The following is a 15,247-nucleotide window of genomic DNA, read 5'->3' on the forward strand; positions in this document are numbered from 1 at the left end:
AGGGAATGACTTAATCACCTTTACTGTTGAAAAATGTAAAAGTGGAAGGAAAGAGAGAAAAAAAAGAAATTATTTGATGTCAAGTCATTCTCTCACCAAATTTTCTCACCTAATCGTTTCTCATAATAATATTTAATAATTAATATTATATGATTTAGAAAATTAATAATAAGTACTTCCTCGAGGCAATAGTCATTGATAGACATGAGAATAGTGAAGATACACGTGGGACAAACTCCACAGTAAACAAGTACACGACTCTCTATCAACCTAGAGCTTGTTTGATTTAAGGTTTTTGGGATTGTTATCTAAAAAATATATTCATATTTTTTCAACTATAAAATCCTTTAATTCATTACAAAAATTACTTTAATTTCATAAAATTTAATTACAAAAAATAAATTAAATAATTTAAAAAATTTTAAATCCAAATAACCTAACAAAATTTTTAATAAAAATCCATTACATAACCAAATATCAAACAAGCTCTCCAGAAAAAGGATAAGCTTCACCGCTTCTCTCTCCTCACCACTTTAAATTATTAAATAATGTAAGATTTATTAAATAATAAATTTTTAATATTTGATTTGATTTATAAAAAAAATAAAATAATATTTAATTATGATTAGTTTTTTATAAAACAAAAAAACTCAATTCAAATGGCTCTAATTAATGTTGTGTTTAATAATTTAAAATTTATCCATTAAAATACTTCAACTTAATCTATTAAATTTAGATTTCAAATAAACACAATACTTAATAATTTATCCTACAAATAATTCACTTCTTTATCAAACAAATTGAATTCAAAATAAGATGAAACAAGCTCTAGAATAGTCATAAGAAAAGAAATTTTCAATTAACATCTAATCAAGCATCATTATAGTACATGACCTTTTCCTCTGCCTTAATTTCATCAAAAAAGTAATTCATATTTGTGCTACATAAATTTGTACTACTAATAAGATTCTTAATCTCCTCGAGGCTACCGCCGGCATACTCCATTTGACTCTGACCAAAAATCATCAACTGATCATCATCACCAAGAAGATCATAATTGTTCTGCAACTGCAAACCCATCTGATAATCTTTATTATCCATCGGATCTAATGATCTCCGACCACCATAACTTCCATCAGATGAACTGCAACTAGCTTCCCCACCAACAAAAGGACTATTATTATAATTGTAATTGTTCATAGGAATAGGATACACAAAGCTAGTCAAGAAATTTGATGGGTTTGAAATGGATTGGTTGCCGGATGTGGGAAGAGAATTGGGAATTGATGATGAAGTAGTAGTGTTGAAGATTAATGGTGGGTTAAGTGTGGAATTGGGTTGGTTTTTCTTTTGGAGAAAAGAAACTTCCATTTGAGACATGAGTTTCTTCTTTAGTTTTGTGTTCCAGTAGTTTTTGATATCATTGTCGGTTCTTCCTGGTAATTGAGCTGCTATTATCGACCATCTGCAAATTTTAACATTTAATTTTGGTTTATAGAAGATATATAGTTCATAATCTAGTTACATACCTGCTTCCAATGCTAGAGAAGAGTGTGCAAATAACTCTATCTTCTTCCTCGGAGAATTCACCATGTTTAATATTCGGTCTCAAGTAATTCAACCATCTCAATCTACAACTCTTTCCGCATCTTCTAAGACCTAAACGAAATCGGAGAAATTTGAATTCATGGTTTTGATTTCAAGATTAAAAAGAAGAAGAAAAGGAGTTGATTGATAATTAACCTGCTTTTTGAGGAAGAACAATCCAATTTCCACCGGTACCATGTTTCTCCATGTAAGCTTTGAGCTTTTCATCTTCATCAGGTGACCATGGTCCTTTTTTAACATTTGCCTTGTCACAGCAAGGAGCTCTTCCCATCTCTCTAGATCTTTCTCTCAAGAAAATGTTAGAGAGAAAAAGAGTTTGATCGGTTGTTTATGAGATTTGAGAAATATTATTATGTGTGTATATATATATAATATATGTAGTGTTGTTAGTGATACACACAAGTCAAAGACACAGGTTACAGATTCTCATATTAATTAGTATCATTGAATATATTATTATTGTTAAACATTACTTTTTTATTGGATAATTGAAATCATCAACCATGTATTCACATAGATTAACTTAAATAAATAAATAAAACCCTTGTTCTCATTGAACTTCTTGAATAAATCTGTAAGCAAATTAAAAAGTGGTTTTTTTAATGACTTAGGGTTGGTTCGGATTGGAGTTTTTGAAAAAACCTAGAAAGGGAAAAAAATAATGATTAGTGATGATTTTGAGGAGATGATTATTTTTGGTAAAAAGACCTTGACTCAAGGGTATTGATATATATGAATAAAATAAAAAATAATAATTTAAAATTGAAGGTATTTTAGTATTTTGGTTAATGAAATGAGTGATGTGATTGTTGAGAATTGATTGATTGGAAACTTGATTTTAGATGGGTTTTTGAAAAAACCCAAAGAGAGCAAGGCCTATTCATATTTGTAAAAAGACTTTGACTCAAGGGTATTGATATATATGAATAAAATAAAAAATAATAATTTAAAATTGAGGGTATTTTAGTATTTTGGTTAATGAAATGAGTGATGTGATTGTTGAGAATTGATTGATTGGAAACTTGATTTTAAATGGGTTTTTGAAAAAACCCAAAGAGAACAAGGCCTATTCATATTTTAAAATAAAAAATAAATTATTTTAATATTTATTTATTTTATTTTATAAAATTTAAAATTTAAATATAAAAAATATTATAATAATTTAACTAATTAAAATTTAAATAATTTATATTTTCTTAAATAATTATTTTTCACAAAAATCAATAAAACTCTTAAAAAAGTCATCAAAAGAAGTACTTTATTTCCACCTAAGAAAACTTTATAATGTGCTTCTCAAAAGAATAAACTTGGATTAAAATAAAAATTATTAATTTAAATTAAAATAATTTTCCTTTATTTTTATAAATATAAAATATAAAATACTCAATATAATTTAGTTATTTTATAAAATAGTTAATCTATTTTTACATCAAATTTTTTATTTTCAAATAACCCAAAATCAAACTACTTTTTTAAGTAAAATATAATAAGGCCTTGAAAATGTCATAACTGACTTCTAATTCAAGCTATCATTTCCCTTGCCTTGATTAGTCCATTTTATCACCTATATTAAATTAATTATATCCCCCTTCTTCTAGAACACTAAATAGGGGTGATTGTTCATTGATTAAGATAGATTTTAATCCTAAAATAGATTAATCTAAGGTTCCAATTTACGGTATCTCAAGTTATTCACATTAGAAAGAATGTAGACTCTTTCACTAGGTTTTTTAATAGTGATCGATTCTCTAAGAATTTTATGTGATTTTCGTTCCTCTTTCCGTTATCATTTAAAGATTTTCACATGATTATAAATAAAAAAAATTAATATAAATGTGTGTAAAACTAAAGAAAAAGAGTTGTGGTGAAAACTTTCATAAATAATATAATTTGATTGAATAATTAAGATATGTTTTAAAATATTAGTTTATCTAAACTAATATTTGAATTCTTTTAAATTTTGTTGTCAAACTTAGATCAGAGTCGGAATTGAGTATTTTTAAATAAAACATATAAAAGTTCCATATGATTATGGATGTTACACCAAATCTTAACTTTAATTAGTCATGTATTAGTCAATTCGTTTGAAATGTTTATGAAATCAATGATGGTGTGAAAAATACATCATTAAGTCACTATTAAGAATTTTTGCTTGTGACATATATTGTTTTACTAAGACTAAAATTCGAAAGATGGATTATTGTATTGTAAGATATCCGTATAACTGACGGTTGTGTGGTTGAGAGTCTCTTGATTCTATAAGGGCATTTCGTGTGATTCTTGTACATTATGGAAAAAAAAGTTGTGTTATAGTAAGTCAATGTCATATTTTCATAAGGAGGTGGAGTGACAACTCACTAACTTTTGCATTGTCAAACTTTTAGTATATGAAGTTTTTTATGGAGTATGATTGAGTTCACTGTGTGATACTCGAGTCTTTAAGTAGTTGCTGTAAAGTTTGGATTGAGGTGGCTCATATAGAAAAATATATATTTGGGTTAAAATCCCGATTATTTTCTGGTGGAGTATTTAGTTGGAGAAAAATCGCATGATCGTAGTCGTTCAATACGTATCATTTATAATGTTATTATTATAACGTGTTTTTTATATTCATTTCTGAAAAACTGGTAGAGTAAGTCGGAGAGTTATTCGTTTTTTTTTAAAGATCTATGAACTCGATAATCTGTTAGATAACGTGTTTGTATTATTTTCATTTTTTCATGTCATGTGTTGTTGTTGTGATTAAATAATTTTTATATTTTTATTATAATGGACTATTTAAAAAATATTAAAGTCTTGATTGATCCATTTAGTAATTCATTATACATAAGAGCAATTGATATTGTTCCATTATTTAAGCTATATTGTGTTTTATTTGGCAACGCAAATTAATATTATCGTTCTTCACAAAATGGTGTCCAAGGGAGAGTTAAGAACTTTTTATTGGCTTGTCAGTATTTCAAATTTATTGCCAATTCGGGAACTTATAAGAACTTGAAATCGTATTATTGTCCAAATTTAGAAAGAAAAAAAAAAACTCAAACATGCCCTGGTGAGTGTTTGATTCTACTCACTGTGTTGTTTGAGATTAGAAAGAGGATTCCACACATAGGAGTTACCACTTACCACAATATATATATATATATATATATATATATATATATATTTTTTTTTTCCATGTAATCTTGATATAGATAAACCATGTATATATCATTATTGTGCATTTATTGTAACATTTCCTTCTAAATGATTAAATTAAAGGGACCCTATTTTGAAAGTGGCTAAATAAAAGGATCCAAGAGGAAATATTTTTATTTGTTGGCTTGCAAATTGTCAATATTTGTACACATGTATGTAATTATAACTTTTTTATGCAATATATTTGTAGACTTCTCCAAGTGGATGCATAATCCCTTTAAATTTAACTTCAAAGACATGACATTTAATTGTAATGATTACAGTGGATAAACATGTTTGTCATAAAAAGCATAATTAAGCAAATGCCATTGAATAATCTACATCAAACAAAACATAAATCATCATTTTTCAAGAAAACAAAAGAAAGACTATATATGTTTGGAAGAATTGTTTTGTTTTTCTTCTTATTATTTTAAGAAAGGAAATGCATTTAATTAAAGCTTATTTGAAACTAATTTCAGCATAGTTCGACCCTCCTAAGTGCATTTTACCCTTTACAAAATTAAACTTATTTTAAGACATATTCTAAATTAATGTGATGCAACTAAATTTAAGTTAGATTTCCAGGTGACACTCCTTCAAAGTAGAATTAAGTTAAAGAAATAAAAAATAATATACCACTGTTAATTCGAGCTATTAACTTCATTTAGAAACATTATTTTTAACATAATTCTCACTAAATGTGAGATTATACCATATTTGAAAATATTGTGTATCTAAATTTAGTCTTGCCCTAATTTAGATATTAATTAACCATTTCTCCATCTCTAAATTTTAAAACATTTGCTTTAATTTGTTCAATAAGGTTATGTATAGTAAATATATTCTCATACTAATATATTAATTAATTTGTGCTTCTTAAAAATATTTATTAACTAATTTATGTAATCCATATCCATATCCATCTTGCACAATACCATTATCTTGTTTGAGTAAGACTTAAGTCATGAAGAGTACATATTATTTGGAATGTCAACAAATACGTGGAATTATAATTTTCTTAAATAATAATTTTGGGAGATTTATTGAGCTCGATTAGAAAACTAAGTAATTGTAGGAGATCGATTGGGTTAGAATGATGGTGTATTACTCCGATTCACATATTTGTTATCTGGAATCCATTTGTGTTGATAACGGAACACAAATGTATAAGGTGATGGTAAGGCATGAACGTGTTATTATCGTGTCTCATTAATCGAGAAAAACACATCAAATCCATCTGTGTTGGAGTCATTGACTTCGTTTAGAAAAACGAGAGAGTTAGTGATAACCCCATTTTACGTTGATTAGAGTCGTATTGTTAACTTTGCGAAAGTTGAAAGGCTAATGGTTGATATGACAAATTTAGAGAGATTTGATATGGGCAGGAGGGATGTCGTGCAGAATAAGGAGGGATTAAATTATCCAACATATTTTTGTGAGGTTGAGATCGAGTATCCGTCTTCACAACGCACGGGTTGCGATGCCACCCTAGGTTTCAAAAAATGGGAGTGCGGATAGGTGGGTGGAGTATCAAAAGTTGAGATCATCAACCCCATTCTATTTTGAACTTGTTGTTCAAACAAGAAGCGATTGATTAGGTAAAAAATGGATATTTGTCACAAGTGGAAGACATCATCCAAATCACCCCTATTAGAATCATTTATCTTGAAATTAAAAATACAGAATTGTCAGTTTTCATTCACAGCGTGTCCGATGAGAAATCGGTAGTATCTAAGCCATATTATGATGTCAATGAAATTTTTTTAATATAATTATCGACACATATTATGACGTTGAATGAAAATAAATCTCCCTTGAGGGGTGGTCCTTGAATTAGAGACTAAAGTGTGGCTCAATGAGCGCAAAATCCCACATCTTCCGTATACTTTATACCCAATCCATTCTTCATCAAACAACTATCAATTAGTAATTAGAGTCTTTATGGAGTATTATTGAGATTCAATAAGAGATGTCCGAGTTTTTAGGTAGTTGGTGTGAAATTTGGATTGAGATAGTTGATATGGAAAGAATACATATTTGAATTAATATCCCAATTATTTCTAGATATAATATTTAGTTTAAGAGAAATTGTCGAACCTTCAATGATCGTTGTTGTCCGATTCATATCATTATAATGTTATTATTATGACGTTTTCTGATATTCGTTCTAGAAAGTTGGTAAAATATGTTAGGGAGTTATTCATTCTTCTTAAAAATATATGAGCTCGATAATTTGTTATGTAGCGTGTTTCTATTATTTTCTTATTTTCATATTTATTGATTTTTTATTTTATTTTATCATGTTATATTTTGTCGTTATGATTAAACGATTATTATCAACCATTTTTAAGATAAACATTTTTATCATAAAAGCATGCCTTTGAATAATCTACATAAATCATATTTTTCAAGAAAAAAAGGAAAATATTTATGTTTTGAATTTAGATTGTTTGCTTTTTCTTCTTATTATTCTAAGAAAGAAAATGCATTTTATTAAAGCTTAATTGAAACTTATTTGAGCATAGCTCGACCCTCCTAAGTACATTTTACCCTTTAAAAAATAAACTTATTTTAAAACATTCTAAGTTAATGTGATGCAACTAAATTTAAGTTAGATTATCAGGTGTCACTCTTTCAAAATAGAATTAAGTTAAGAAATAAAAATATTATACCACTGTTAATTAGAGGTATTAACATCATTTAGAAACATTATTTTAACATAATGCTCACTAAATGTGAGATTGTACCATATTTATTTGAAAATATTGTTTATCTAAATTTAGTGTTTCCCTAATTTAGAAATTAAACCATTTCTCCGTATCTAAATTTCAAAACATTTGTTTTTAATTTGTTCACTATGGTTATGTATATTAAATATATTACCAATATATTAATTAATTTGTGTCATTTAATATATAGATCATGGAATAAGTTTTATTCTTATCCATATCAATTTTGGACAATACCATTATCTTGTTTGATATTGTTTGATAATAAACTATTTTATTATCATCATAAGACCCAATACAGGGTGGGTACATTGATTCAATTGTTTAAATGTCATTGAATATGTAGAATCATAACTTTCTTAGTTGGGTTGATAATCTTGGGGATTTATTGAGCTCGATGAGAACACTAAGTTAATGTAGGAGATCAATTGAGTTAGAATGAGGATGCATCACTCCAATTTACATATTTGTTATCAAGAATCCTTTGTGTTGATAACGGAACACAAATATATAATGTGATGGCATGACATGAACGTGTTATTATCGTGTATCCATAATCGAGAACAAACACATCGAATCCACTTGGAGTCACATTGACTTCGTTTAGGAAAACAAGAGAGTCGGTGATAACCTATTTTACGTTGATTAAAGTCGTATAGCTAGCTAGTTTGGTAGATGTTGAAAGACTAATTATTGAGATGACAAATTCAGATATATTTGATATGCACAGAAGAGATGTTGTGCAAATTAAGGAGAGATAAAATGATCCAACATTCTTTCGTGAAGTCAAGATTGAGTATTCGTCTTCATAACCCTCGGGTTGCGATGTCGCCCTAGATTTTAAAAAAGGAGAGTGCATGTAAATGGCGGAGTATCAAAGGCCGGGGTCATCAACCCCATTCTATTTTTGATTTGTTGTCCTAACAAGAAGTGATTGATCGGGTAGAGAATGGATGTATGTCACAAGTGGAAGACATAATCTATGTCACCCCTATTAGAACTCTTTATCCTAAAATTAAAAATAATTAATTATCAGTTTCATTCATGATATGTCCGTTGAGGAATCGGTAGATTTTGAGCCATATTATGATGCCAATGATAAAATCTTAATGAAATTTTCGACACATAATATGATGTTGAATGAAAACAAATATCCATTAATAGGTGGTCTTAGAGACTAAAGTGTGGCCCAATGAATGCGGGATTCCACCCTTCCGTATACTTTCCACCCAAGTCCTTCATCGAACAACTACCAAATAGTAATTAAAGTATTTTATGGAGTATGCATGATTAAGATTCAACCGGCGATGTCTGAGTCTGTAGGTAGATGGTGTGAAGTTTGAATTGGTGTGAAGATTGAATTGAGGCAGTATATATGACAAGAATACATATTTGAGTTAACATCTCGATGTTTTTTAGGTAGACTTTTTAGTTATAGAGAAATCGTTGAACCTTCAATGATCATAGTTGTCCGATTTGTATTATTTAAAATGTTATTATTATGACATTTTCTTATATTCGTTTTTTTTAGAAAGTTGGTAAAATATGTCGAAGAGTTATTCGTTTTCTTAATAATCTATTAGTTCGATAATCTGTTAGGTATCGTGTTTATATTATTTTTTTATTTTGTATGTATTTTTTTTATATTTTTATCTTATAATGTTTTGTTGTTGTGTTTAAACGGTATTATTTAGAATTATTTAGTTTATATTCACAAATAAATTATTAATTAAAATATTAATATTTTATATATTATAATATTTTATAAAAATAATAATTTAATACCAACAATTTAATTTTTTTATAAAATAATATTAAATTATTATTTTCAAATAACCTCATATAGATCAATACCCATAGGGGCAACCTTTTTGGTGACATGACTAATGCCAGACATTTAGCTTCCATTATACTAGAAATCTTTGTCATGGTCATATTGTCCACATGTGCATTTTCAGCCATCTTTTAGTTGTCTTTATTAATCTAGTTAGAATTATTTTTTCCTTTTAAAAATATTCCACGATGGTATGTTAAATGGTGATGTGATAAAAAAGTAGAACAACCTTATCGTTAGCAATTTATCATGCCTAGTGTATCAAGAAATTTTTAGAGGTGTAGTAAATTTGTTTTTTTAAGAAGTTTGTGTATCAATAAAAAGAAAAATAAAGAAGTTATTTATGATCCCTCTTAATTTTTGGTATATGGGCTAGAAAGAAATATGAGATTTGTTTTTGATAATAAGGTTGACGAACAATACTAGTTATAAACTCTCTTTTAATGAATGAGGATGTGTGAGTTCTTTCATGAAGATCATGTTTTGAATCTTCTTTAGAACTCATTATTATTATTATTATTATTATTATTATTTTACTTTGGACACCAAAAACTGCTATTTGTGTTTCTTTATATATATAGATGTGATTTTTTATTGGTATTTCAATTTAGAACTCATTATATTGGTGTTTCTTTATATAGATGTGATTTTTTTTTAAACATGCGAAGTATATTTTATATAGAAGTAAAGTTGAAATAATCTAATCGATATTCATTTAGGGATATACACGATTTGATTGTAAAAGAAAAATCATTCAAACTTACTAAAACCATCAATTGTAAGTTGTTAGTTGAATATCATGTTCTTATATAAGATTGGTTTGGTGATTGGTCTATTATGATATATTGATATTGAATATAATTAACATGAGTCAATATATATTAATTTGTTAAAGTTTTAATAGTTTATCAACTTGTCAATTACCATACTTATTTTTTCAAATAAAATGATCATAACATATAACTATAAATCTTAAACTTTGAGTTTAAAACAAATAGTAACAATTAAAGTAAAGTATATTTTATATATCTCTTCTAGTCTAACAGTAACAAGTCTCCTTGATATCTTGGGTTCGAACCCGTCAGACGCAGAATTTGTCACCTAATTAAATGGTTAAGTGTGTTTGTGAGCTATATGCTCTAAAGAAGGAGCGGAACCCAACGTTCTAAAAAAATGATATTTTATGTATCAAAATATATAATAAATTGTTTAAATCTTCAAAAAAAAACATTCTTAATATATTGATATTTCTTAGGAAAAAAAAATCTTAATTAAATTAATACTACTAGTTGATGAATAAGCTCTAGCTAGGAAATTAATTAAAATATCTAGAAATATTTTAATTATTTAGAAAGACTTTGATTAATCTACAAAGAATTGTTAAATTAATCTTGAGAGTCCTCTAATTATTTTGCCCTTGGAAAGTCAACTTGACCAGCTGTTTGGATGTGTTTGTCGTGTAACTATGTCATGTGTTCGAAAATGTTGCAAAGTATCTATCAACAAATATAAAAAAAATGAAATTATTTTATAATTATTTTCTCTACTTGTCAATGAAAAGCCCATACTAAGGAGCTGGAAATTCATTACACCATAATTGAAAATGTCCACCAATTTTCCTTTTACTTATTATTTTGACTCATACCTTTTTGCATCCTACTATGACAATGTATAAAAATTAAAAAAAAAAAAAAAAAAAAGGTTCTCATAAGATTTTTAGGGTTAAAATGAAAATAAATTAAAAATAAAAATAAGTGACATCTTTACCAAAATCAAGCTTCTAATGAAAGGTTCTTTTAATGCTAAAATCATTCATATGGAAAAAAATGTTTTCTTTCATTGCAACCCATGAGTCAAATTTAATTTAATAAATAAATAACATAAAATTACCATAAATCACAACTAGAGACTCTACATTATTATACATGTATAATATTCGATCCACAAACTCGCAAATCAAAACATCAAAACGTCTCTATTTCTTTTTCTTTTAATTGCATTTTTATTATATCGAAATACTCTTCTTAAGATTGAAATCAGGAGTTTAAGTATAACACGGAAATGAAAATGTTTCTATGTTAGCGAGATTTGAATTATGAATGGAACTAAATTTTACAAAAAAGGGGAAGGAAGAAGAATTCTCGAGAAAGTTAAGAATTATAATAATAAGAGCGAATAAAATGGATTTTTGAAAGTGGAAAGTTTAGAAGAAAAAAAAACTCTTCTCATTAGCAAAACATGGAATTGGTTAAGAGTTTGTTGTAACCAAGTTAATTGGTAGAGTATTATGGTATGTCCAACAAAAATGATTTTGAGACATTAATTAATCCTTTAGTTTGTATTAGGAGGAAGGTTAATGACTAAAAATAAGCTTACTAAATTCATTTAAATTGAGAATGTTAATTAAAGATTTCAAATAAGCATAGATATAATATGATCTAATGTTTCTAAATCATTCCCCTAATGCATGTATGTAAAAGCATATAATTATATGAAGTGTGAATTGAGAAAGACTCCATAAAGAGGGCCATAAAATAATAGTATAAACACCAATTAGGACCATTTCTTTTTAATTAATTCAAATACCATTACACATTCAATAAATTAATTCAGTCAAATCACCCCATATAATTGTCCTCCGGAAAATACCTAGGTTAAATAACCTTGTTTGGAAGTAACTGATCATTGCACTAAAAAAACTGATTCAAAACAAATTAATTGTTAATATTGCCTTTCCACTAACATCATAATTTTCAAAAAAAAAAAAATAATGTGTTCATCCTTTGTTTTTCCTTCCGATTCGATTTTTCATTTTTTTTTTCTAATTTTCTCTAATATTTTACATTCATTCGTGACATGAACGGATTTATGAATTAGAAATGGGATAGACTCGAGAAAGAATTATGGTGAACTTAAGAAAATAAAGAGAGAATTATAGATAAAATGAGTTGATGAATACATATTTTGCCCTCTTCTGAAAATTATAGATAAAATAGTAAATTAAATTGAAAAAAAAAAACGAAAATTAAGAAGTTAATTTCTACCGTAAAAATAATTTTTTTTCGAGGTGGACTAAAACCATTTAAGTTGTAAAATAGATCCACCCCTTATTTGTGACATCTTCAATATTATTTGATCCTTCATTATTATCTCTAGATTGTGTATAGTAAAACAAGTATGATAAAACCTCATCATCACGTGTATCTTGCCAATGTATTGTTATAAATGGTACACCAACTTAGTTGAAAAAGTGAACAAATGCCCTGTATGTAATTTTTGGAGGTTTACTTGGTGATTAATTATAAAAAGGACCCTTTTTTCTTGGAAAGAATGGGAAGAAAAAATAAATCTCAACTGGTTGGATGATCATTGGTCGATCTCTCACAATCAGTCACCTTTTTGTCTATTAAACCACCTAATTCACTCGTTGAATCTTTGAAAATGGTTTCAATATCATTTCCATCCGAACCACTGACTTATCTCACGAGTAAATCTTTAAAAATGGTATTGGGTGCTAATTTGAGTAAGTTAGATTGTTGGGGATCAAATATGAAAATATAAAACAAAAGTAGGTTTAGGTATTGTATATTGATTAGTAGTTCGATTGATTTAATTATTTTAAGATGGGTTGTACAGCATTGAGGCTATTTTAAATGTCTTTTTCCCCTCTTAGTTGCATTCTCACATAATTGAATCTATTATTGAGTATTGACCTATATATGTCCCAAAGAGAAAAAGTAAGCTTAAATTGACTATTTCAAATAAATTAAACATATAAAAAGTTGCAAGTGGCTAGTAGTAATTAGTTTCACCAAATTTTAAGAAAACCAAATTTTAAGCAAAAGATGCATTATGTTCATCCACCAAGTCAAATATTCATGTCATTTCATGTGACAATCGGCGGCGATACACGATAACAAGTGATCGAAATATATGGTTAGCTAGCCGAAAGGACTGACCAAGTAATCTATTAATGTTGTAGCAAACAAAACTATAGTACTATACGTGATAATTTTGGTAAAAATCGAACTTATAATTTATGATTTTTTAGATTTGATTTATTTAAGAACTTTCTCAATTAAAAGGACCATACTCGTCAATATCAAAATAAACTCGGGGTAAAAAAAAAATTAAGATTACTTATATTAAGATCTACAATCGTACTTACATCAAAATATAATTAAGAAAGTTTTACGTGATAATACTAAATAATTTTGAAATTTTTTTGTATAGTCTTGCACGGTTGGAGATAGGATCCTCTATCATCGAATCATATCTATGTGCCGTCACAGGGAGAGATAAAATTGTAATTTTATTTTATTTTTAATCATTACACTCTTTGTGAGGGACACAAGGATGATTCGGTTAAAAAAAACCTAATCATTGTGTGAGATTTTTTTTTTTGTGTACAATTTCATATTCTTATGACTTATGAATTTTGGGATCAAATATTAGACCTTATGTTGGTCAAAATAATGTCCCAAAATTGAAATGTTTTAGCCATCCTATGTCTTTTAAGCAACCAATGATAACTGTATTTTTGGAAGAAAACAAAAGTCAACATATATACAATAGAGAGACAAATCAAGACTAGTGTATATAAGTTGAGGCTAATATTATATTGATATAAAAACTTGTCCATGCTAAACCAAATTGTGTAGCATATGCACTTCAAATAATTTGAAAAGAATCATTGATTATTTTGAAGTGTCTTGTTTCCTTGTCTATGAAGATGAAATTAATTAATGAAATCACAAGTCAACTCTTTTAACATTTTCTTACATACATATGGACACAAAATTTATTGAATATGATTGTTCTCACAAGAAATAAAAAAAAAAAAATCACCATTCATTGATAATATATTGCATTTATACTTTATAAGAAAATTTTCATCATAATTTATTACAAATCATGGCATATACTTATATGCATTAATAAAAGAAATTAAAAGAACAAAGATAAACAAAACAACTATATATATATATATATATATATATATATATATATATATATATATATATATATATATATATATATATATATATATATATAACTGCTCCCAAATCTTAGTTTCAAAATCAATTATAAACAACAACACTAAAAATAAATCATAATTTCAAAATTATATATATATATATATATATAAGTGATAATTGTTTTTGGATTTATAAATATATTTATTTTCCTTTTCTTAAGAATCATAAAAATTTATAAACTTGAAAAAATTCAATATTAAAAATTAAAAATTAAAAAAAGTTTAACTAACTTATAAGTTTATTTTAAATAAAATTCCTTAAAATTATTAGTATGCCATGTTGGTCCTTTTTTAAATAAAACTTTTTAAAATTAAACTGAAATTTATTATTATTCCATGTTGGTCCAATAATTAGTCCAGTAATAATTAGTTAAGTCTGTACAAAAACTAGCTCTAAAACATGTTCAAATTCATATAGCCCAAATATACTCTTTTAAGCCCAAGTATACTCTTTTAAGCCCAAGTATACTCTTTTAACCCCAACTTTTTCTATATAGGCTCCACTGAATAAATAAATTTCCAGGCCCAAAGATATTGAAGATTTGATGTATCATGTATGTATATGTATGTGTTTTTAAATAACAATTAACATTTAGATAATTCCAGACATAAATATTTGTAAGAAAAAATAAAATCAGGTTTTCAATTCCATTGTCCAAAATTAGGAGTAGCAAATGTGTAAAATCAATTCTTTTTATAAGTTACGTACTAAATTCAAATTATATTTATATTTATATTTAAATTATTATATTAATTAATACGAATATGATTTGATTTGATTTGAGTAAGGTTTAGATAATCCAAATTAACATTTTTTATTATTATTTTTAGTTATTTAAATTATTATATTAATTAATA

General features: G+C 26.7%; 1 protein-coding gene across 1 annotated transcript; it reads right to left on the reverse strand.

The window, feature by feature from the left end:
- Positions 1–870: 870 nt before the first annotated feature.
- On the reverse strand, positions 871–1,891 carry LOC124930020 (transcription factor RAX2-like). Its single transcript, XM_047470391.1, has 3 exons — positions 1,744–1,891; positions 1,530–1,659; positions 871–1,465 (listed from the first exon to the last, which is right to left on the reverse strand). Exons 1-3 carry the CDS (start codon positions 1,877–1,879, stop codon positions 871–873), a joined length of 861 nt encoding a protein of 286 aa, XP_047326347.1. The 5' UTR covers positions 1,880–1,891.
- Positions 1,892–15,247: the final 13,356 nt, after the last annotated feature.

Source organism: Impatiens glandulifera, chromosome 3, assembly GCF_907164915.1.
Source record: "Impatiens glandulifera chromosome 3, dImpGla2.1, whole genome shotgun sequence".
Lineage (NCBI taxonomy): Eukaryota > Viridiplantae > Streptophyta > Magnoliopsida > Ericales > Balsaminaceae > Impatiens > Impatiens glandulifera.